The sequence below is a fragment of the Centropristis striata genome, chromosome 4 (assembly GCF_030273125.1).
Source record: "Centropristis striata isolate RG_2023a ecotype Rhode Island chromosome 4, C.striata_1.0, whole genome shotgun sequence".
NCBI classification, from domain to species: Eukaryota; Metazoa; Chordata; class Actinopteri; order Perciformes; family Serranidae; genus Centropristis; species Centropristis striata.
The window spans coordinates 20614799-20639737 of record NC_081520.1 but is presented as its reverse complement, the minus strand read 5'-3'; the positions used below and the strand labels follow the sequence as shown (position 1 = coordinate 20639737).

At 38.0% G+C, this 24939-nt stretch overlaps 1 protein-coding gene across 12 annotated transcripts in view; it reads right to left on the bottom strand.

Annotated features, from left to right (window-relative positions):
• Positions 1-2014: 2014 nt before the first annotated feature.
• LOC131970107 (protein Aster-B-like) overlaps positions 2015-24939 on the bottom strand; it is a 117203-nt gene continuing 94278 nt past the window's right edge. For 8 of the 12 annotated variants that reach the window (XM_059331384.1, XM_059331383.1, XM_059331390.1 and 5 more), the window contains 13 exons: positions 24146-24241; positions 23013-23093; positions 22064-22179; positions 21343-21499; positions 20265-20457; positions 18791-18934; positions 17858-17976; positions 17297-17439; positions 15643-15761; positions 13330-13642; positions 10841-10948; positions 9910-10030; positions 2015-8294 (listed from right to left, as the gene is read on the bottom strand). In XM_059331384.1, coding sequence (XP_059187367.1) covers positions 8205-8294; positions 9910-10030; positions 10841-10948; positions 13330-13642; positions 15643-15761; positions 17297-17439; positions 17858-17976; positions 18791-18934; positions 20265-20457; positions 21343-21499; positions 22064-22179; positions 23013-23093; positions 24146-24241 — 1800 coding nt within the window. In that variant the 3' untranslated portion in view covers positions 2015-8204. The remainder of the gene's footprint in view (positions 8295-9909; positions 10031-10840; positions 10949-13329; positions 13643-15642; positions 15762-17296; positions 17440-17857; positions 17977-18790; positions 18935-20264; positions 20458-21342; positions 21500-22063; positions 22180-23012; positions 23094-24145; positions 24242-24939) is intronic. The other 4 variants (XM_059331385.1, XM_059331391.1, XM_059331393.1 and 1 more) reach the window with 2 other exon arrangements.

Genomic DNA, 24939 nt, shown 5'->3' with positions numbered 1-24939 from the left:
TTTATTACCCTCAAACGACTTAAAGTCACCATTTAGCAGCAGAGGAAAGAAAACAGCAGCAACAAGACTGAAAACTGCTGAGAATCTGTAACACTGGACAGTAAAACAGGACTCAATAAGATCAGAGTGGAAACATCCACATGCTGCAAACACAGACATTAAAACACACATCTGGGCCACAACAGACACGTTTCCACTGCTGGAGGGTTTTCTGGGCCTACAGAAAGATAAAATGTGAAGAAATGTATCATGACATGATGACAACACTGATACTAATAGTTCATGTGTGTAAAGAGAAAACATAGTATGGTAATAAAACGGCTCTATCTTAGAGACAACAAGGCACACATGCAGAGGTCAATTTATTGTTCAATTTAGGGACAAAATGATGAATAAAAACCTTTTCCCATCTGGCAAAGAACTCCATCTCTATAAAATGTTTCAGAAGATGTCTAAAAGCTCAGAATCTATAACACGTTGAATATCAAAGGTATGCACATGCGTGCAGTGTAAAATTGACTTCATATGGTAAATACTTAATATAAACTGTTAGCATTTTCGAAATGGCTCTTTTTTCTTTCATGCTATCTAAAAAAAGTCAGTGTTTTATGGTTGGTATGCCAAATAACAAGACTTTAGATCAAATACTGAGGCATGTTTCATTATCATTCACTAGTCTTAATAATAATAAAAATGTTAATGGGAATGTAATGTAATATAGTTCTCTATCAGTTTGTGTTTTAATTTTAAGAAAATTATTTATGGTTACCTCATTATCCAATCAGGAAGCACGTTTTTAATCATGTGGCTGTGCTGCAGGTCTTCAGGATGCTGGAGCAAGTTCAACACTGAAGTCCTGCCCAGGTGAGCCATCACCATGAAACCACTGCACACACACACACACACACACACACACACACACACACACACACACACTCACTGTGTAGAGCCACATCCACACATGCACCACAACATCCACCAAATCTAGAACTGATAGCCTGTTACATGTTATTTCCTGTATGAAGCAGAATCTGAACCAAAGAACAAAGAGAAGCAGCAGGATTGATGATTGATGCACATCTGCTGCTACTCACCTGTCACATCTGTAGAAGGTGAACATCAGGATGCATGAAGAGTATAATGTATAGTGTAATAGGGCTGGGCAATATGGGAACAATAAAATCTAATATTTCTTGGAAATGCATTAAAAAAGGCAAATATATTTGACATAGATTTAGTAAATGTCTTAACTGTGTTGCTCCATATTTTACTAATGCACATCCCAGTTGTTTGGGTCTCATCGTAGCTTTCACCTAAAACAGAGTCAGTTGTAATTAACAGGCAGTGATTAAAGGTAGACTTCAGGGGTCCGTAGGGGTCCTGTGGGCTGTAAAACATGAGAAACATGGAGGTTCAGCTCCTAAAATAACAAGCTTTCAATAGCTCACATCAATATTTTACAGTCTTTTGATTTTATTTTCTGTTTTTTTAAGTGCATTAACAGATGAATATTTCATCTTGGTGCCTCATGAAATCTTCTTCTACACTCGTCCAACGTAAAGCCTCCTCAGGTCACAACCACACACACATTAGGTCTGTAAGGACAACATATATATACAGTCATGGAAAACATTATTAGACTATTGTTTTCTTTCATTTCTTGTTCATTTTAATGTCTGGAACAACTAAAGGTTCATTTGTTTGGACAAATATAATGATAACAACAGAAATAGGTGATAATAGTTTAATGTAAGAGCTGATATCTAGACATTTAACATGGTTTTATTGGTGATGATTTGGGTTATTATCAATAAAACCATGTAAAATGTCTAGATATCAGCTCTTAAATTAAACTCTTATTATATCAGATATTACTGTTGTCATAATTATATTTGTCCAAACAAATGAACCTTTAGTTGAACCAGACATTAAAATTAATCATTGTTTCCATGACTGTAGACTCAAATTTTATGGAATTAGTATGACTTGCAAAAAAATAAACTCTGGACGTTGGTATATTATATTTTTTATTCATACTTCCAATCTCTACTTCACATGAACCAGAAAGCCACTTTTCTCTTCAGTCTCTCTGAGGCAAAGTCGTCATGATTAAGTGTGAACCTACGCGCAGCGCAGGCCCAGTCTCTTCTCAGTGTGTGTGTGTGTGTGTGTGTGTGTGTGTGTGTGTGTGTGTGTGTGCACACTGCACATATACACAACATATACTTACAGTATATTTATCTCATGTAGAAAGTTCACTAAAAGTCTCTCTAGAAATCAAAACAGTTTCTAAAAAAAACAAAAGAAAAAAGAGAAACATACAGTAGAATAGTGTTGAAACAGAAGAACAGATTTTATCCAGAAGCACTGCTAGAAGAGCCTTTTCTACACTTTCATCAGTGGTTTTTGTTTTCAGCAGGCTGTGTGTGATTCCTATCGTCTGTGTTAACCAAAGGCTGCTAAAATAATAATAAATAATGCCAATTAATACAGTCAACCAAGCGTCAATTCATTAGTTGTCAGGGACAAAACGGTCGCGTCGCCTTGGTTCCACAGCTGAGCAGCGATAGAATCATACAATCATTCTGTAACAAGAAGAAGAAGAAAGATAGAAAACAAACACTGCAAAAAGGTCTAAAACCAGATAAAACAGTAAATCTGAGGGAAATGATCTTGCTGCATGGACAGATAATTTACCTTGACAAGATTTATTAAATTAAGATTATTAAATCTAGAAATAAGCATGTTGAACACTTAAAGAAATTAACTCTTAAAACCAGATAAATTATCTAACACTTCTAAATCTTAAGTTTTTTTTTTATCTTGGTAAGAACCAAATAATCATCAGGTCACTCTGCTCGGGCCAGTTCATCACTGCTGGCGTGTTTATTTATTAAGTGAAATTATTTGTCCATGCAGCAAGATCTTTTTATGTTTTTATCTGGTTTTTAAACATCTTTTCTGCAGTGAAAAAAAAAAGCAACAAACTTGGCTACCTGCGAGAGGTCGGAGCTGAGATTAAATCTAATTTGTTGGATCCAATAAGAAACATGGCGTTTTGAAGGGAATGATGAAGAAAATATTTAATTTGCATATTTGTGATGATGAAATAAAGTTCAGCTCTGACGGCTCCTCAGAGTGAATATCTCATCTGGTTCAAGGAAAATGTATGTTTTACAGTAACTGAATTTGAATTGCTTAACTTGAATAATTGCATTAAAAAACAGAATTTGAATCACATAATTTGAATTTGTATTGTTCAATTTGAATCATTGCATTGAAAAACTGAATCTGAATTGTAATTTGAAATTGAATTTATTAGTTTGGAACTGAACATTCAGTTCTCACAATTCAAATTCAATTTTCTGTGACGAAGATACACAGAGCACCTCTTCGGTTTTTCAATGCAATGATTCAAATTGAACAATACAAATTCAGAATTATGTGATTCAAATTCAGTTTTTTAATGCAATAATTCAAGTTAAGCAATTCAAATTTAAATAATTCTAATTCAGTTTCTGGTGGCTCATATTTCAGACACTAGAACTGATTCCACTCTTTGACAGCTAAATAAAATTTAAAGTCAGGCCAAAAAAAAATAAACTAGAGTCGGGGAGTGTGACCAACTTAATCAAGCATATCTCGTTCATAAACAGTGTGAGAATGTCATTTTAAACACACACACACAAAAAATGTAATTCAAGCATCTGGAAAAGAAAAAGAAAAATCCATTCCATCATACACTTTGAAAACAAACACTTTAAAGCATTTCAATCACACTTTGATATATATGACACATTGTACCATCATATACACGAAGCATAACATCACGTTAATCTTTCAGTGTCGTCAGGATTGTGAAAGTGATTTCTATAAAACAGAAAACATTTCCAACCGCTCACATTCAGCTCTGAAGGTTCCCATGTGTAATATTTACTCAGTGCCTTCTTCAAATGTAATATATACGCACACACACGCAGCAGGAGGCCGTCCTGAAGCCTCGCCGCTGTTCAATCAGTCAGTCAGTAACTCGCCATGCAGGCACAGTAAAGAATCAGTCGCCCCGCCCTGCAGCACAGCGTCAGCCTCACATCGGGCTTGAGATGTGACACTGAACCAGATTCAAGTGTTCAATAGAAGAATCAGGGCCGGCTCGAGTTATAGGAGGTCGCCTAGAGCGACATCTGGTGGAGGGGCAGCCAGTCACCCTCGACGGAGAAAAAAACCACAAACAATAATAATTTTCGATGCCCATTGTCGCTCTCGCTTCGTCTTATGTCTGAAAATAATAAATATTAACAAAATAAATAAAGATAAACAATCACATTTTGTCACTTGTGGTGCTGAGTCACGTGACGTGTGGTCATTGCCTTGCCCCCCTTTAGACGGTCAGATCGGCCCCACCTTTAGACAGTCAGATCGGCCCCCCTTTAGACGGTCAGATCGCCCCCCTTTAGACGGTCAGATCACTGTCACAGACACGTTATGTTTTGATAAATCTTCAAGATGAAACACCGTCAAAGCTCTCCGGTGCTCAGTATTGAAAGAGAAGAAAAGAGGAGGAGAAGAAGTCCCAATCTTTTTTTAAATGCCGTTTTGTGTGAAGACGTTTCATTTGTATTAGCTTGCTAGCTAGGTTGAAATAAAGCAATGCTAGCTTAACACAGTTAAGCACATTTTTTTTGCGGGGTTCAACTTTCATTGTCTCTCTTGTCTCTAACTTTGTTAGCGTCTCCAGCTGGGCTTCTTTGTGTATTGACTTGTAAGTTAATAATTCTATAGACAGACAGTTCTATTATATAGCCTGGTTGGCACCATGGGCAAACAAAAAGGAGTTTTCCCTCCATGAAACAGCAAGCGGAGCTGTTCAACACCAATGGATCTCACCAAGGAACCAGATGGACTAGAGCCGGCCCTGAGAATAATGCATAAATATTCTATTTGAGCAGTAATTGTGAGCATTAACAAACCAGCAGGATTAAAATCCAGCTATTTTCGAATGTTTTTGGAAGTGTTAAATCACCGGTGTGATTGTCAAATAAACTAAAACAGAAACCACAGAAACTATTTCCTTTCCTCAGCCCGACAATCACCTCCAAACTAAACTAACGCTGCCGTGTCCTTCTGTTACCTGAAAGGCCTTAAAGTGCTTCGCTTTCTTTTTCCACTTATTTTTTGGAAGTGCTTTCATCAGCTGTCAGGGGTCTCTGTTACCGCCCCTAACCCAGTTTATATATATAATACATGACATACATGATAAATACTTCATTTAAAACAACATGAGAACTTGTGAAGGTACATTTCTACTTTCTTTCTTTTGGTTCAATTTAGTTGCGTAAAGTTCATTTTCATGCTTTCATTGCATCCAAGACAGACACTTGAAACGGGGAAGGGAGAGTTTCATACGGGTGGAAGTTTGTTTTTAAAGGAATAGTTTGACAATTTGGGGAAAAATATGGTTTTTAGCTTTCTTCTTGCCGAGAGTTATGTCGCCCTCAAATGGGGTCAGAAATTGCGAACCAATAAACAAAATTTTTCTGTGAATGTTAAGTTAATAAACAGTAACTTTAGTTGTTTAGAGTTTTTTTCAGAACTTTATATGTCCAAGGATAATGCTGATATTTCCTACGACCTCATCTTTTTCTTGCCATTATGCTTTTACATTTCCTACAATATGTTCCCTGTTTGTTAGCTCGCAAAATTGTGAGCCTCTGTGACATTAATGCTACCATTGCTAGCAGCAGTGTTCTTAGATTTAAACACTAGAAAGCCAATTATAATGTGTTATATTGTTTACACAACATACCAAATCATAACAGATTCAACTGAAGATGTATTACATGAGATACCTGACATAACTCTCATATATGCACTTTAAATATGAAGCTAAAGCTAGGAGAGTGTTAGCTTAGCAAAGAAAAGAAAAAAGAGAAAAAGCTAGCTTAGCTACTAGCCAGGCTAGCCTTTTGCTAAGTTGAGTGGCAGCTATCCAGCAGAGCCATGAGATGGTTCGCTTAGCATAAAGACTGAAAACAGAAGAAGACGGCTTGCTAAGCTAGGCTAGGCTAAGCTAAGCTAAGCAGCTGCTAGCTGTAGTTTAATATTTAGCGTACAGAGATGAGAGTGGGATCGAGCTTCACCTAACTTTCACCTAACGGCAAAAAGTGAATTTAAAACTATTCCTTTTAGCATAGAGTGGTCAAACCACTAATGTGGGCAAATGAAGGGTTCATCTCCAAAATGTTATATATCCATTTACAAGAGAAAAATTAATCAATTTCATCTTAAACTTTAGAAGATCAACTGTGTCTCGTTCCCTTTGTCCACCGTGGGTTTCAGCTACATAGTTTGTGTCAGAGACTGACGTGAATTCAGAGTTAAAACAATCAATCATTCTGTAAAAGTAGGTGCAAGTTTGTTTTCAAATGCTGGATATGTCATTTTGGAACAAAACTCTTGGGTTGTAAACTAAACGCAAGGCGGCATCCAAACACATCAGCATTACAAAATAAAGGCGTCTGGCTGCAGGAGCCAGAAAGAAAAACTGAGAAACAGACAAGTGTGGATGGTAAAAATGTCACACTTTACTATGAAGGTGTTATTGGTGCAAAAGTTTTGAGCCCCTCTAACAGTGAATGTGTAGTTGTGTACAGTGATTGTGTAGCGTATCAGTAAACATGAAGTCACATACTCTATGAGTTGTGTACTTGAAATATGTTTTGCACCAAATATACGACAATAATAGGAGCAGAACTGTCAGTTTTTTAATCTGTGACTTGTAAAACAGGATTTGTGCTCCTGTCATTAATAATGTGTGAATGTGTTGTGTTGTTTTTGTGGAGAAAAAGTACACAACTCATAGAGTATGTGACTTCAAATGTACTGATACAAAAACACAATCACTGTACACAACTACACATTCACTGTTAGAGGAGCTCAAACCTGTTGCACCAATAATACCTTCACACACACACACACACACACACACACACACACACACGAGCGCGCGCGCGAATATAATCGCGCAAATGCAGAATCATACTTGCACACTGGACATGTCACAGACATATCTGGCATGCATTTTTTTTTAGAAGAAAACACTTTTTGTTAGAAATTCTTTAACTGGTCTAGAGCTCTGATAATTTCTTTATGTACATAAATTAACAATAAATATAGGTAATGTTTATATATTTTGAAATATATATATTAAATAATGAAATATTCTTATATATTTCAAATATATTCATAGAATTCTTTCTAATTTGAAACATTTTTAAAGAGATATAGTCACAGTTTAGTAATAAAACATGTAAGAACACAGGTCACCCTATGGCTCTGGCTGCAGCACCCCCTTTTTAAAAATTAATAAGCTGTGATCAAAGTGTGGCCTGTCTTTGTGTCCAGGCAAATACATTCTGGTTCATCAGGAGGAAGAGGAGCAATGAGCTAACACTGTTTCAGGGGAACTGATGATGTGGATTGTGTGTTCAGGTTTAAAGTAGTGGCTTCAGTCTCCTCAGAGCTACTTATAAATACTTTATAACGCAGCAGTGTGACAGGGAACCAGCCCTGACGCTGCTCTAACAAGGCAACAGGGACTGAAAATTCCTTTTCCTTTTTGGTTGTGGATCAATACTGCACTATGATCACATGGAGGTCTATGGGAGGGGGCTGCAGCCAGCAGCTCTAGGGGGACTTGGAACAGTCTAGAGAGTGTAGACAGCCTTTAAGACTCAAAGGACCCCCTTTCTTCTCCTTGGACTCCTCCTCGTCTTCTGTTCTTCTTTTTTGTTTTTGACACACATAGACTGAACTGGACCACATGAACACTGACTGAGGAGGGCTAGGGGGTCTAAATGCATGCAGTAGTCTCCTTCTGTCTGTCTCTGCTCCACATGGCTTACAGTAGGATGCTCTGGGAATAAGAGAGGAGAAGGTTTGATCCCAGCTGGAGAGAAGGAGCTCCTTCCCACAATGCCTCAGTGGTGTGGCGCCCCTCAGGGCCTGTGGTAGATAGGGGACTTTCTGTCTGTTGTCCTCCCTCCTGGGGGGTTTAACCTCTGGAGACGTCTGTCCCCCTCTATGTGTCTGTTGGACCAGCCCACCGGTGGTCCTCTGTCTGTCTGCTGCCTGCATACTGGTTCAAACAAAACAGGTCCTACAGTTTATTGCACAGCGACCCTCATGGCCTGGTTGGTGGTTGGTCAGTGGTAGCGACTTCTCTTTTCCTCAGCCTCTGAGCTGAAGTCCCTCAAACCGATTCCTCGCTGCAGGTTCAGCAACGAGTCCTTCATCTGCAGGACAGGAACAAGAGTTAGTTATTGGAGAACATAGAACAATAACTAGAAGATAGAACAATAACTACATAGAACAATAGCAAGATAGAACAATAACAAGAAGATAGAACAACTAGAAAATGTCCTCTGGGTAAATAGTGAAAGGGCCACGGGGACTACTGCCGGTGTGTGTACACTATGATGAGATTCTTCAGAGATTTATAACAATTAATACTAGTAATGTTATGATACTATATTATATACAAGGAGCACACCTACAACAAGCATTCCTTTTCAAGTATTTATTTATACAGCAACCTATGACCTTTAACCTCAAAATGTGTGTGTGTGTGTGTGTGTGTGTGTTTGAAGCCTGTGTATCTGGAGGAGTGTGCGCGCTTACGCGCACATGTGTGTGTGCGCGTGTATCTGTAACTCTAATCACATCAAAAGATCAAAGGCAATCAGAGCAGAGCAATCAACAGAATTAACTGCAGCTGTAGAATGTCCCAGAACAGTGACAGCAGCCAGAGGTGGACAGACTGGAATTTCTGGCCTCGAACAGAAAGCATTTTTGGCAAAACCATAATACCTATCATTGATCCGACTTCACTTTGAGCGTCCTGAGTTCTTCCTGAACGTCTACATATGTTTTTTGTGGAGAAAAATGAAGAAATAGCTTTGTAAGAGCAATCTAAAAACTGTTAAATATGCTTTCCTACAGAAATCTTCCTGCGTTTTTAATATGGGAGCCAATGAGGCTGTTGGTGCGTGTTGGTGGCGCATCTGTGTGTCCTACGCCCAAACTATAACTCTGACAGCTTTACCAGAGGATTGTGAGGTAGAAGACTATTTTTCCTACGTTTCTATGTATAAATTATTTCTGTAGAGTGGAATTTGCGGCCTGAAGCGCAGTTTTCAAATTTATTTTTTGACAGTTTTTTCTCTCCCTCTACACTCTGGTGATGATGTCACACACTGTGACACAAACATTCCGTGCAATACACACCCGTTATTACATTACACCAATTATTGTTCTTTTTCGCTAATTTTTTTTGGCCGTCCCATTCATTTTAATGCAAAATTTTGGGCAGTTTTTCATAGAGAAAAGTAATAGCACACCGATACCGATCAAACTGAGTGTGTGTGGTGTGTGAATGATGATACAGAGAGGTTTACTGGCTCAGTGGCGCCCTCTCTCAGCAGTGGACAGAATGACTGTTGAAATGCTGAACTTGTCATATCGTGGAACAGAGCAGCTGCTGCTGCTAGCTCTGCTGCTAAAATAACTTTTACAGCGTTCTATAATGGTTCCACTGACAGCTTCATGCAGTTTGTTCTGTTCTCAGCAGCAGGTCCACTGTGTTCACATCAATACATCAAAATCAAAATGTAGGAGAGAATAATAATAATAATAATAATAAATAATAATAATAATATGAATCTCTCCGTCCTGCAACAGAGAGAGAGGAGCCGTCCACTGCTGTTTTTTTGCTCCATAAAGGTTTTGTGTAGTGATGATCTGGTATTTCAGGACTAGAACATGTTGACAGGTCATCTCTCCACCACCACCAGCCCAGACTGAAGCGCTCTGAAACCTCTTTAAAACCTGTGTGTGTGTGTGTGTGGTTACCTGGTCCAGCAGCACCACTGATGACTTGATGATCTCCCTCCACTTCTGCAGCTCGGCGTCATGGTAACGCTGCTGAGCCTCCAGGAGCTGAGCCCACTCCATCTGGGTCTGAGGCAGCTTACTGCGCGCGCGCGCACACACGCACACACACACACACACACACACACACACACACACACACACACACACACACACACACACACACACACACACACACACACACACACACACACACACACACGCGCACACACACACACACACACACACACACACGCACACACACACACGCACACACACACACACACACACACACACACACACACACACATTTCAAATATTTATTCATGCCCACATAAATAAATATTCTTGTACAAGAGACATAAATCCTGCCAGTTGACAACAGGAGTCAGTTACCAGGCTGAACTTTAGTACTTTTACTTCAGTAAATTTTGAATGCAGGACTTTTACTGCAGTGGAGTCATTTCACAGTGTGTATTAGTACTTTTACTGTAGTGGAGTCATTTCACAGTGTGTATTAGTACTTTTACTGCAGTAAAGGATCTAAAGGATATCTCTCCATCAATAAAGCTATAAAATGCCCAGAATATATCATTAAAATAAATAAATAGTGGGGGTAGTCATGGTGACCTCCCCATCGGGTTCTGACTACCTGAAGAATCAGTTTGTCCAATAATGTCAGACAGGAAACAAAGGAGCTGCTGAGGTTCAGGAAGTAGAGCAGCTCTAGTTTATAATGGTTGACTAAGTTGACTAAGACTTAAGTGGTGATTGTAGCTTTCTGTCTTATAATGTCTGGGGTCCTGGAGCTGGTTGGGGAGCCAATAAAATGTCCCCTATTTTAAATCCAGACCTTGACAGGTATGACAGGTCTGGTCAGAATATAACTGATCATGCTGAATGTGTTTATTACCTTTCATGCAGCCGCAGACCTTGCCAGGTAGTCAGTGACTGAGCAGAATACTCCAACATCCAGAGCTTATAGAAGAGCATCATGTTGAGGAACACCAGCAGCACCAGGCTGGAGGGAGGGAGGGAGAGAGGGAGAAAGAAAGAAAGAAAGAAAGGAAGAAAGAAAAAAGAAAGAAAGAAAGAAAGGAGGAGAGAAAGAAAGAGAGAACGAAAGAAAGAAAGAAAGAAAGAAAGAGAGAATGAAAGAAAGAAAGAGAGAAAGAAAGAGAGAAAGAAAGAAAGAAAGAGAGAAAGAAAGAAAAAGAGAGAGAGAAAAAAAGAAAGAGAGAAAGAGAGAAAGAAAGAAAGAAAGAAAGAAAGAAAGAAAGAAAGAAAGGAGAGTCAGTAAATCTCTCTGCTTTATTCATCCTTTAAGGAGCTAATCTGGACCATTGTTATTATAGTAACCAAAACTAATGAAATAACAAAAACTAGAACTGAAAAAACATTTTCGTTAACTGAATGAAAACAAAAACGTGTTATTTAAAAAAAAACGATAACTAACTGAAACTGTATTTTGTGGTTACAAAACTAACTAAAACTAACTAAAATTATAGTAAAAATGTCCTTCGTTTTCATTTTTGTCAACTTTTTTCATAAATAATCCAGAGTTTCTATTAGAACCTGCAGGAACACATGGAGAATATGTTTACTGAGACTGGGATGTTACAATCAAAACACCTCGAACTGTAAGAGTAAATAAACTTATTGGGGCTGAGATGGATCAGACAAAGGAAATAAAGGAAACATTTATTGTGACCTTATTGAATCTGGCACCCAACAAATACCCCATTACAAAACAACTACAACTAATAAAAACTAAACTACAACTAATAAAAACTAAAGTAAAACTAATAAAAACTAAAGTAAAACTAAGAAAAACTAAACTACAACTAATAAAAACCAAAGTAAAACTAATAAAAACTAAACTAAAACTAATAAAAACTTAAGTAAAACAAATAAAAACTAAACTAAAACTAATAAAAACTAAACTACAACTAATAAAAACCAAAGTAAAACTAATAAAAACTAAACTACAACTAATAAAAACTAAAGTAAAACTAATAAAAACTAAAGTAAAACTAATAAAAACTAAACTACAACTAATAAAAACCAAAGTAAAACTAATAAAAACTAAACTAAAACTAATAAAAACTTAAGTAAAACAAATAAAAACTAAACTAAAACTAATAAAAACTAAACTACAACTAATAAAAACCAAAGTAAAACTAATAAAAACTAAACTACAACTAATAAAAAACTAAACTACAACTAATAAAAACTAAACTACAACTAATAAAAAACTAAACTACAACTAATAAAAACTAGACTACAACTAATAAAAACTAAACTAAAACTAATAAAAACTAAACTACAACTAATAAAAACTAAACTACAACTAATAAAAACTACACTACAACTAAGCATTAAAATAAAAACTAATTAAAACTAACTGAATTTGAAAACAAAAAATGACAACAAAGTTAAAACTAAAACTGATGAAAAATCCCAAACTATGATAACCTTGATGTGGACACACGGGGACAAACTAAAAGAGAACATTGTTTGAACACATTTATCTCATGTACCTTAGACAGATCCTATGGATGGCAATGAGAGGAGAGAGAGAGAAGTTACACACCAACAAACAATGAGATATTAATAATGAAACACACAAACTAACAGAGTCCAGAGGAGAAAAGGATGAAAACATGGAACAAGTGACTCAGAGACTGTTGTTATAATACACTGATAAAAAAGTTTAAAAACCAGATAAAACAGTAAATCTGAGGGAAATGATCTTGCTACATGGACGGATAATTTACCTTGACAATATTTATTAAATTAAGATTATTAAATCTAGAAATAAGCATGTTGAACACTTAAAATAATAAATGAACTCTTAAAACCAGATAAATTAAAGCTGCCAGCAGTGATGAACTGGCCCGAGCAGAGTGACCTGATGATTATTTGGTTCTTACCAGGATAAAAAAAACCTTTTGTATTTTTTTGGTGTATTTTTTTGGTAATTTTTTTTGTCTTTTTATGTGATCTTACGTCTTTTGTTTGTTTTTTGGTAATTTTACGTCTTTTTTGTGTCTTATTTTGTGTCATTTTGTGTCTTTTCACATCTTCTTTTGGTCACAAAATGACCAAAAAAGACAAAAATGTACAAAAGAGATAAATTAAAGCTGCCAGCAGTGATGAACTGGCCCGAGCAGAGCGACCTGATGATTATTTGGTTCTTACCAAGATAAAAAAAACCTTTAGATTTAGAAGTGTTAGATCATTTATCTTGTTTTAAGAGTTAATGTCTTATTTTAAGTGTTCAACATGCTTATTTCTAGATTTAATAATCTTAATGTAATAAATCTTGTCCATGCAGCCTCAGATTTAGAGTTTAATCTGTATCTTTCTCCAGTGTGTATACTAGATGAAGCTGTGTCGTACACGAAGCTGATGACCAGCAGCAGTCTGGAGACGCTGTAGAGTGCCAGGCCTCCCGCCAGCTGCTGCTGCTGCTGCTGATGGTGTTCTGGACTCTGGTGTCTGGTCTGCGTGGAGCCAGCCACGTGTTTGATCCTCTGGATCACTTCCTCGTCTGTCGGCGTGGTAACGGGGCTGAGGGCCTCGTCCAGGTGCTGGCTGCGCAGGTGTGGGAGGGGCCTCTTCTTCCTCCTCACCGTGGAGTTCTTCACCACCTTGGCCTTAGGAGAGAGCTGGTGGGCCTCCAGGATCTCCTCCAGCTTTGACAGCTCCACCTCTGCAGGAGAGACACAGGGAGGACGGCAGTTTATTTATGAAGAGCTTTTCACAGGAAAAAAAACACCACACAGGGCTTTATAAGGGCATAAAACAGGGATGGTCAACAGGAGGCCCGGGGGCCTCATACGGCCCTCACCCTCACCTGAAGTGGCCCTCAGTACAAAAGTGCAGTGTAAAAATGCACAAAATGACTTCTTATAATTAATGTTGGTCTGCTGTTCTTATACTGAAAACAAAAGAAATCACAGTAAGTGGTTTGTGAGGAAGCATCAACTCCCTCACTAGCTGTTGCTTAAACCCTTTTTTTTCTTTAACAAAAGTACACAAACTCATACAGTTTTCTTTGTTTCCTTTATTTGGTATAAAATAGTTTGATGATAAATTTAGGAGATACATATTGTTTATTTTGCATAAAGCTCAGTTTTAGTTAAAGTCATAACCTGTCCTTTGAGTCCTTTGTGGAGGCCATCTTGTGCTGGTGATTAAAGAGGAAGCACGCCTCAGTTGCAGCCCTTTTATGTTGTTTGTGAGTAGGTGGGTACCTGCAGCTGATTGGTTAAAGGGTGTGTAATACAGATGACAGCAAATTAAGATGAATATTGAATGATAGAGAAATGTTTCACTTAATTTGAAGGTATGACATTAAGGATCTCCTAATGTAGAAATTAAATGGGGTTTGTTGTTATGAGCAACCTAAGAATATGTATGTATATTTGTGTTTAACCTTGTGACCTCTGTTATAGTGCTGTCCTGATAGGCCAGTTTGAACTGGCAAGGCGGGCTCTCATCCTATATATATATGAGTGAAATGACAGTGGCCGGGGCTGATATAGAGGGAGAGCGGTGTCTGAACTGTTTGAGCTGTGACCCGTTTTGTCTTGTTTCATTTTGATTCTTTTTGAGACTGAAAATAAAAGTCTAAGTTATTTTTCAGCATAACTCCTGGCTATTGTGATAGTTTTTGTCCTCCTCAAGTCTCACTATGTTTCCCTGCACCTCGCATTGCAACATGGTTATTTTTTATTTTCTTCAAACCTTTTGTATTCCTATTTATACTGTTAAACATGCATTAGAGCATGAAATATGTTAAGTGACTGCACTGTAAACATATTTAAAATGTCAGTTTCATCATATCTGGTTAAGTCTACATGTGGCCCTGTGCTAGTGGCCATTAAACACTGTGGCCCCCTGCAGCATTTAAGTTGCCCATCCCTGATATAAAACAACATCCAGGCAAACACAGAAAGACACGATTCAACAGGAAAACACGATTAACGTCTAGTTGACCAGGTACATGTAGTCACTAAAGGCTGCACTGATAAAAGGTGTTTAAAAACCAGATAAAACAGTAAATCTGAGGGAAATGATCTTGCTGCATGGACAGATAATTTACCTTGACAAGATTTATTAAATTCAGATTATTAAATCTAGAAATAAGCATGTTGAACACTTAAAATAAAAAAATAACTCTTAAAACAAGAGAACTGGCCCGAGCAGAGTGACCTGATGATTATTTGGTTGTTACCAGGATAAAACAAACTTTTTTTTTTCTTTTTGTGCCTTTTTTGTGATTTTACCTCTTTTGTTTCTTTTTTGGTCATTTTACGTTTACATTTATTACATTACATTACATTTTACGTCTTTTTTTGTGTCTTTTATTGGTCATTTTGTGTCTTTTTACATCTTCTTTTGGTCACAAAATGACCAAAAAAGACAAAAATGTACAAAAGAGATTAATTAAAGCTGCCAGCAGTGATGAATTGGCCCGAGCAGAGTGACCTGATGATAATTTGGTTCTTACCAAGATAAAAAAAACTTTAGATTTAGAAGTGTTAGATCATTTATCTTGTTTTAAGAGTTAATTTCTTGTTTTAAGAGAAATTTGCTAAATATTTCTCAAGTGTAAAAAGCAGGAACTCGACATGAGTCATTCAGATTTACCTGCAGACTTCAAACCACATGACAACATAGTGAAACTGTGTAAACAGATAAACAAACCAGAGAGATGTTTACCGAGGTGGCGGAAGTTCTCCTCCAGCCCGCTCCAGAAGTTCTTCTCTATGAAGCCTTTGACTAAACCCCACGGCTGCTTCCTGTAGCGCAGCTCTGTGGACACGCTACACACACACACACACACACACACACACACAGACACACTTTTATAGACTTTATATTCACTTTATAACGGGAACACAACTCTGCCAGTGTGATGGAAACAACACAGAACAGATCCTGTTAGTCATTATAATAAGAGACTTCCTCTAAATAATGAGGTTTGTTTCTCATTTGGAGATAGAAAGTCAATTATATGTCATCGTTTCAAATTACTAAGCTAGTATTTTGAGGGTTTTGCATTATGTTGCAATACTAAGTATAAAAATTGTGATACAAAGTCATTATTTGGAGAAAGTTTCTCATTATAATGACTAATAGAATTTGGCCTTTTTTCTCCGCTTTTACAATAAGATATTGGAGAAATCACACACAAGAAATTGATAAAATATTGAGAAAAAAAGCAGAATAACACATTCATAATGACATAAATCATAAAAAAACCCTGCAGGTTGGAATTTATACATATGACACTTTTCCAAGTGCACACAAGTCTAATGAATATCTCCACATGATTTATATATTGAACTATAATCTGGCTGCGACTAACGATTATTTTCATTATGGTTTAATCTGTCGATTGTTTAAACGATTAATTGTTTGCTCAATAAAATGTATAAAAATATGTGTTTCCAAACCACAAGATGACGTCCTCAAATCTCTTGTTTTGTCCACAAACCAAAGAGATATTCAGTTTATTGTCATAAAGGAACAAAGAAACCAGAAATATTCACATTGAAGAAGCTGAAATCAGAGAATTAAAAAAAAACTGCTCAAACCAATTATTGGATTATCAAAATAGTTGACGATTAATTTAATAATCGATTATTGTTCGATTAATAGAATAATTGTTGCAGTTCTAAACTATAAACTAACTACTGCATTTTACAGCCTCTCCTGTCCTCTCCTCTCTGCTCTGTGTAAACAGTCTCTCCTGTCCTCTCCTCTCAGCTCTGTGTAAACAGTCTCTCCTGTCCTCTCCTCTCTGCTCTGTGTAAACAGCCTCTCCTGTCCTCTCCTCTCTGCTCTGTGTTAACAGCCTCTCCTGTCCTCTCCTCTCAGCTCTGTGTAAACAGCCTCTCCTGTCCTCTCCCCTCAGCTCTATGTAAACAGCCTCTCCTGTCCTCTCCTCTCTGCTCTGTGTAAACAGCCTCTCCTGTCCTCTCCCCTCAGCTCTGTGTAAACAGCCTCTCCTGTCCTCTCCTCTCAGCTCTGTGTAAACAGCCTCTCCTGTCCTCTCCCCTCAGCTCTGTGTAAACAGCCTCTCCTGTCCTCTCCCCTCAGCTCTGTGTAAACAGCCTCTCCTGTCCTCTCCCCTCAGCTCTGTGTAAACAGTCTCTCCTGTCCTCTCCTCTCTGCTCTGTGTAAACAGCCTCTCCTGTCCACTCCTCTCAGCTCTGTGTAAACAGCCTGCTGTTCTATGTTTTTATTCAGTAAAAAACGCTTTTGAAAACGACTCAAACAACGTAAAACAAAAGGAAGTGCATTGAAACAACCCAGAGTTTGAGTGAGCTGTGGCTGTCTAACCACGATAACTCACCGTAGGCGACACTTGTTCTTGGCGACGCGGGTTAGCATGTAGCGGTTGAGGGTGTAGAAGTAGTCGTGGTAGGGAACGTCGTGGGTGTTGACCTCAGCATCGATGATGTAACACTCACTCTCCTGGCTCGCCTTGTACAGAGTCTGGACCAGGGAGAAAAAGGTTTGGTTGGTATTTTAAAAGCCAGAGAGAATTAGTTCATTCATTCATTCATTCATTCATTATCCTTCTCTGCTTCAGGTCACGGGGGCTGGAGCCGATCCTAGCTGACATAGGGCGAGAGGCGAGGTCTCACACTATCACAGGACAGACAACCACGCTCTCATTCACTCCTACGGGACATTTAGAGTCACCAATTAAACCTAAATGCATGTTTAGGACTGTGGGAGGAAGCTGGAGAACCCGGAGAGAACCCACAAGGAGAACATGAGAACTCTACAGAGGAGAGCCGGAGTTGAACCAGCGACTCTCTACTACTACTCTCTAGCTGTGAGTAGAACCAGTAGAGAGAACTAACCACTACACCAGAAGGTTTAAATAATAATAATAGAGTTAGTGAACCTGAGTCTCGGTGACGTTGGCGGTCTTGGGGGCCAGAGGGTTGGACAGAGAGATGGTGTAGAGGATCTCTCTGGTCTGGTTACCTGCCTCCTCCTTCTTCCACGGCTGGTACACCACGTCTAGAGAGACAGACAGGCAGTGAGAGAGAGAGACAGACAGGGAGAGAGAGACAGGGAGAGAGAGAGAGAGAGAGAGAGAGAGAGAGAGAGAGAGAGAGAGAGAGGAAAAGAGAGAGAGAGAGAGAGAGAGAGGTACAGATACATGGTTAAACAACAGCCAGTAGAATCTGAAGCTTCTTGGTTTCTGGTTGATGGAACATCGTCTTGGTCTGATCACATCAACAGAGTTGTTTCATCAAGTAGTCTGTTCATTGGTTTTATGTCGTCTTGATTTCTGTTCAGTTGATCTGCTGCATTTAATAGACTTTTAAACAGATTACAAGTGGCTCAAACCAAGACTGAAGACCGGTTCTAGTTGGTTCTAGTTGTTCTCTGAGAACTGGTGTTGTAGAAATACATGAACGTCTCGCCTGTTTTTTTCAAAAACTTCTTCCTGTTCAAAGACAATGCTTAGTTTTTGTACATCAGGTCCTACAAATCCAAAATATCTAAAAGAAACAGACCAAACTAAAGCTCTCAGGAGGTTCAGGGAGGTTTTGGTTTTAAAAGAAGATCAAGAATGTCTTTGATATCAACGCCTTCATTCTATCATCATTTATTGTGTGTGGTTGGGTTATGTGATACAAGACTGTAAAATGTTTTCTGTTTTCTCTTTCATTTTTATGTATTTTAATATTGATTTGAGCTTGTAATGCCTGTTGTGCTCTATTAAATATGACTGTCTGGACCCCAGGAGGACGAGCTGTCTCCTTTTAAACAAACACATATAAACATATTCTCCAGAGGTCAGAGGTCACTGTAGAATGATAAATACCTGAGAAGCGTCTCTGCTCCATGAAGTCACTCATGAACTGAGACTCTGTGAACAGGATGCCATAGAGTTTGTCCACACTCAGCTTGTAGATCTCATTGATGTGCTGCCGTCCGTTCAGATCCTCATGGAAGGCCTGAACTTCTCCTGCAACACCACAAATACATCAAACTGTTCAGATCCTCATGGAAGGCCTGAACTTCACCTGCAACACCACAAATACATCAAACTGTGCTACGAGCAACATCTACATACAGCCATGGAAACAATACTAGACCTCCTTATTTTCTTCAGTTTCTTGTTCATTTTAATGTCTGGTTCAACTAAAGGTTCATTTGTTTGGACAAATATAATGATAACAACAAAAATATCTGATGAGAGTTTAATTTAAGAGCTGATACCTAGACATTTAACATGGTTTTATTCATCATGATTTTGGTTATTATCAAGAAGAAAGAAATTGAAAAAAAAGGTGGTCTAATAATTTTTCCATGACTGTAGATAGATAGATAGATAGATAGATAGATAGATAGATAACAGTTAGCTCTGTAGCAGTACAGTGTGTATGTGCTAACAGGCTAACAATTAGCTCTGTAGCAGTACAGTGTGTATTTTTTTTTTTATTTTTTTTTTATTTAACCTTTATTTAACCAGGTCGGTCCCACTGAGACACAAAGACCTCTTTTTCAGGGGAAGCCTGGCCAAGACAGCAGCAGGGTTAAAAGTTACAACTTTTGTATGTGTATGTGCTAACAGGCTAACAGTTAGCTCTTTAGCAGTACAGTGTGTATGTGCTAACAGGCTAACAGTTAGCTCTGTAGCAGTACAGTGTGTATGTGCTTACAGGCTAACAGTTAGCTCTGTAGCAGTACAGTGTGTATGTGCTAACAGGCTAACAGCTAGCTCTGTAGTAGTACAGTGTGTATGTACTGCTGCTGCAGGAGGTGTTCACTTAGCGATCTCTCACAACAAGCACCGGACACTCTGTGCAGTGATGCTGGTTTGTTTACAATCAGCGGCGGACACCACGTGTACAGTTAGCATGCGGCTCTGTTTACAATTAGCGCTGGGCGCTGTGCCAAGTTAGCGATGGTGGCCGCAGTGAGCAGTGATTGGATGACAGTCGTACCAAGTGGGAGGTGAGTGTTAGATGTGTAATACGTCCCGTTCATACTGGGACGTCCTGTTTATACTGGTCCTGTTGGTGAGTTCATAGTGGAGACGTTCCAGAGACTTAACGTCCCGACATGAAGCTATGAAAGGGTCTGCTGAAGACAGTAGATGTGGTTCTGTGGTTCTGTTGTTTTGTGGTTCTGTGGTTCTGTGGTTTTGTGGTTCTGTGGTTTTGTGGTTTTGTGGTTCTGTGGTTCTGTGGTTTTGTGGTTTTGTGGTTCTGTGGTTCTGTTGTTTTGTGGTTCTGTGGTTCTGTGGTTTTGTGGTTTTGTGGTTCTGTGGTTCTGTGGTTCTGCTCCGTTACCTTCATCGTGCGTCTCCGAGGAGTCGCTGAGCTCGGTGGGGATGTCTTCGTTGTCGTTGAAGTCCAGAGAGGGGGAGGGGACCGGACCACCAGGCCCGCTGGTATCACTGGTCTTCTCCTCCACCAGTAGGGGGACTGGGAGCAGATCTCCATCTGGGAGGCAGTCTGCATACTCATCTGCTGGGAGCTCAAACTGGAGGAAAACAGCATAAACACATCAGTTAGGGAGGGGAGAATACATTAACGGTCGTTATCTGGTCCATCACGTGGATTCTTTAATCAATCTGTGTATTTGTTATTGTATCTGTGAGAATCAGTATCAGTGAAGTGAAACACGCCGAGCGTTCAGTTCTGTGTTCATACGTCAATCAGCCAACGAGCTGAGAGTTAAACTGAAAAAGATACAGTTCACACACTGCTTGGTTTAAGGGTAATTTTGTGTCTTTTTGTGTATTTTTTGGTCATTTTGTCTTTTTTGAGTCATTTTGTGTATTTTCTTTTGGTAATTTGTGTCATTTTTTGTGTCATTTTGTGTATTTTGAGTCATTATGTGTGTTTTTTTGGTCATTTTGTGTCTTTTTGGGTCATTTTGAAAGTTGCAATAATAATTATAAAACACACAGAAATACAAGAGTATTAATCCGAGTAAAACTATCTGACTGTATCAAACCTTGCTAACATGAATTACTGAGTTTAATTTGATCCAAAACTTATTTAAACACAAAACACATTTAAATATGCAGATTACTGTGAAAACAAAACACAAAACATTGAACTCCTTGATGTTTTCTTTACAGTTTAATCTCACTGAGTTAGTTTTACCATCACAGGATCAAGTCTCTTTTCATCCTTTCAAAATAAAAGCACCCATTATTAAAACAGGCTTTAACACAGTACTATCTAATAACTTTTATTTTGCCCATATATGCATGCTGAGTAATGGATGAACTGATGGTTAATATTATAGATAATGGAGGTGATATTGATATTACTGCTGTCAGAGTTCTGTCCTGGTGTCTCCTGAGCCTGGAGGACTAACTTCATTAGATGAATGAATGAATGAATGAAGTGAACTCACGGTGATGGGGGGGTCGAGGGTCCCGGGGATGTTGGGGACCAGCTTCTTATGGACCGGGGGAGGACTCCCCCCGCCCTCAGGCTTGGCCTCAGCGCTGCTCTTAGACAAGTTGTCGTTGTTGATCTCGTTCTCTTCGTTGGGAATCTCCTCACTGAACCTGAATGCACCACAGACAACACAGGCAACTTTACTCACTGCAACTTTACAGGCATGGAAACAATCATTAGACCAATTTATTGTTCAACTAAAGGTTCATTTGTTTGGACAAATATAATGACAACAACAAACAAAGCTGATAAGAGTTTAATTTAAGAGCTGATATCTAGACAATTAACCCTTTGGAGTTTGAGGCTATTTTGTCAGTTTTTGACTCCTTTTCATTCTGCCTGTATAAACACAAAACACACACACACAATTACAAAAACACACATTTCTAAAAAAAGACCAAAAAAAGACACAAAAAGATGTAAAAAATCATCAGGTCACTCTGCTCGGGCCAGTTCATCACTGCTGGCAGCTTTAATTTATCTGGTTTTAAGAGTTAATTTCTTATTTTAAGTGCTTATTTCTAGATTTAAAAAGATCAGGTTTTTATCAGTGTGTGTGTTCAGTAGTGACTGTGTTGCTGCTCTCTGTATCGGCCTCTCTAATCATTTTGTAGTTCTGGTGTGAAGGATGTTTGTGGTGGTAACCATAGCGATGGCAGTGTAAACAGACGTACCCCATGGTGTTGAAGTCGTCGTCAGGGGGAACGTAGTCTTCATCATCACTGGTGAGGCCCAGCTCGTTACCGTAACACTGGTGCACAAAGTGCCACAGCTCTTTGGGACACAGAGGCTGAAAAAGAGATTAACCCCAAATCATTACAAACACACCATTAACCCTCTATTATATATACAATACACATGTTTTATCTACAGTAATAACTTTATTTATATCTGATATGTAGACAAGCTGAGAAAGCCAGTTAAAGTTCAATCATAGGAGCTTTCACAGTGTCACATTTATGTTTCTAGAACATTTTTAAAATGTGAATTTTCTTTCTACAATGAAAACTATTACTATTATTAATTTACATGCAAATAGACTGTTTTGTAGTTTTTTATTTTGTTTTGTAAGTTTGTGTGTAGAAAAAGGAGCCATGCATGTGATGTAAGGACAGACTGAAAGATGCTGAACAGAGACAGACATTACTGCAGAGGAAGTTGACACATTAGAACCAAAACCTACTGGACTTCAGAGGTTAATAAAGGTTCACTTTCATAGAGTTCTCTCCTTTTTGACCCCTGAGGACCATGATGGTGTTATACTTTTTATTTCTGCTGACATCTAAAAATGAACAAAGCTTTCAAAACATAAGTTTCTCTAAAAGCTGACATAATCAACTCTAGAAATTATTATTTCATTATAACTAGGAAAAAAATATTCAGGTTTTATTACTTTTTTTTTCTCTTGATATGAGGCCTAATTTTGTATATTTGACTAAAATTGACCAATATTAATGAAAAAAAAAAGAAAATTATATATCAATGTGTTGGTCATGAGTTGCCTTAAAAGGTGAAAATAAAAAGTTGTTCATATTTTTTCTACAATGAGGAGGAGGATGGGGGTTAAAAACAGCTTATATCTCATATTTCAGATGAATATTAGCAGGTTAGATGTTTTTTTACCTTGTCCAGCAGAGCATTCTGCCACAGTCTGAACATCATCATGTACGTCCGGTCTCTGGCTCCGAATGAGGTGAAAAAGTGCTGAAAGATAAATGATCATAAGAAATAAACTGCTGGGATAAAATAACATCAGCTTCAGAAATTAAAGGGACATTTTTTAAACACAGAACACACAGAAATCCTTCTCTTTTTACATTTTACTCACTGTGGGCTTGTATTTCACTGCAATATAAACTAATATATATATATAATATAATATAATATATAATATATAATATAAAAGTCCTGCACCTCTATAGAATCAGCACAGGCATGGCGTGTATTCCTAAAAAACTGTCTTTTGTGCAGAATAACTCAGTTATAATGACATCAATCCTAAACAAAAGTTGAATTTCTCTGATAAATTTTGAAAAACTGGAACAACATGGAATTTATACATGCAACACTTTTCCAAGTGCCCACAAGTGTCGTGAACATTGGAATAAACTGGCTCTCCTACATGCTGAACATACTGAACTATTTGCATTTTTACAACCTCTCCTGTCCTGTCCTCTCCCCTCAGCTCTGTGTAAACAACCTGCTGTTTTTTTCTCAGTGAAAATTTATTTCTTTTCGCAAAATCAACCGTGGCTCCATAGTGTCTCTGACGAACACAGAATATAATGTTTCTAACAGGATCTAGTTTTTCTAAACAGTTTATTTTTGGTGATGTTCTCTGTAAAATAAAGTGATTTATCACAACTTACTGCCAATACTTATTTAATGGAATATTTTGTGATCTATGATCCGTCGGAAAAGTTAAATTTCGGCGATAATGTCAGTTTTTATACATTCTTTCTATGTTAAACGGTGAATTGTTGGCGATTTCTTAAAGAAAACAAACATTTCAGAGTTCAGAGGGTTAAATGAGAATTATTGCACTATTCAATAAAGTAAGTATTCAAAAGTAAGTAATGAACACACTCAAAATACATTTCCTGTGGTTTGAAAGGATTTTGTGCAACTTTATTCCATTTACACTTTTGAGGGATACAGCTTTGACATTTCTGTATTTTATTTATATATGTATATATATATATGTATATATATATATACATATATATATATACACGTATATAATAGTGCATGTTTACCTTCTCTGTGTCTGTGCAGACCTGGATGGCGTTGGGGATGAGGCGGGCCGTCTTCTCCTTCGTCATCGAGCAGATGTCCTTGAGCCGCACTGTCAGCTACACACACATACACACAGTTATACACACAGTTATACTATTATACAGTGGCGGGCGGTGCATTTCACACTTAGGCCTTCAGTGATGTCCAACTTAGTCAATAAATACCTTTCATTATGCCAGCATTTATAACACCAGGACTGGAGAGTAGCTAGAAACACACTTAAGCACTACTAGGCATTGCATCACCTCAGTTGTGTACAAAATGGGCTATTATCCGGCGCATTTTAAAAATCAACAATACCGCATCAGCAATTAAAACATATCTGGTATGCTCCTGTCAAAACTTAAAAATAAAAGGGTCTTTAAAATTATCTTTCCAAAAAGTTTTATTAAATGAGTCCACAAAGAATATGCAAGCTTTAACAAAATTGTACAATAAATTGCAAAATCGCAGTTTAATATCAGAAAGACACTAACAAGATGGCCATACTTTGGCGACAGCGACACAATAAACAAGTCTCTTTGTGAAAAAACTTTTTCATGTCAAAACGTGACGTATCACGACTTTCTGTGACCTGTTGCTTTGAGTACAACCACACAGCTGCGCCAATGCGCCAGATTATTTACATACCGTTAACAGTCCCGGCCGGGTGTGACTCTGTTGATCTGCATAGCACTGCCGTGGCTCAAACTAGTAAGTATCCATATTATTTTATATATATATATATATATATATATATATATATATATATTAT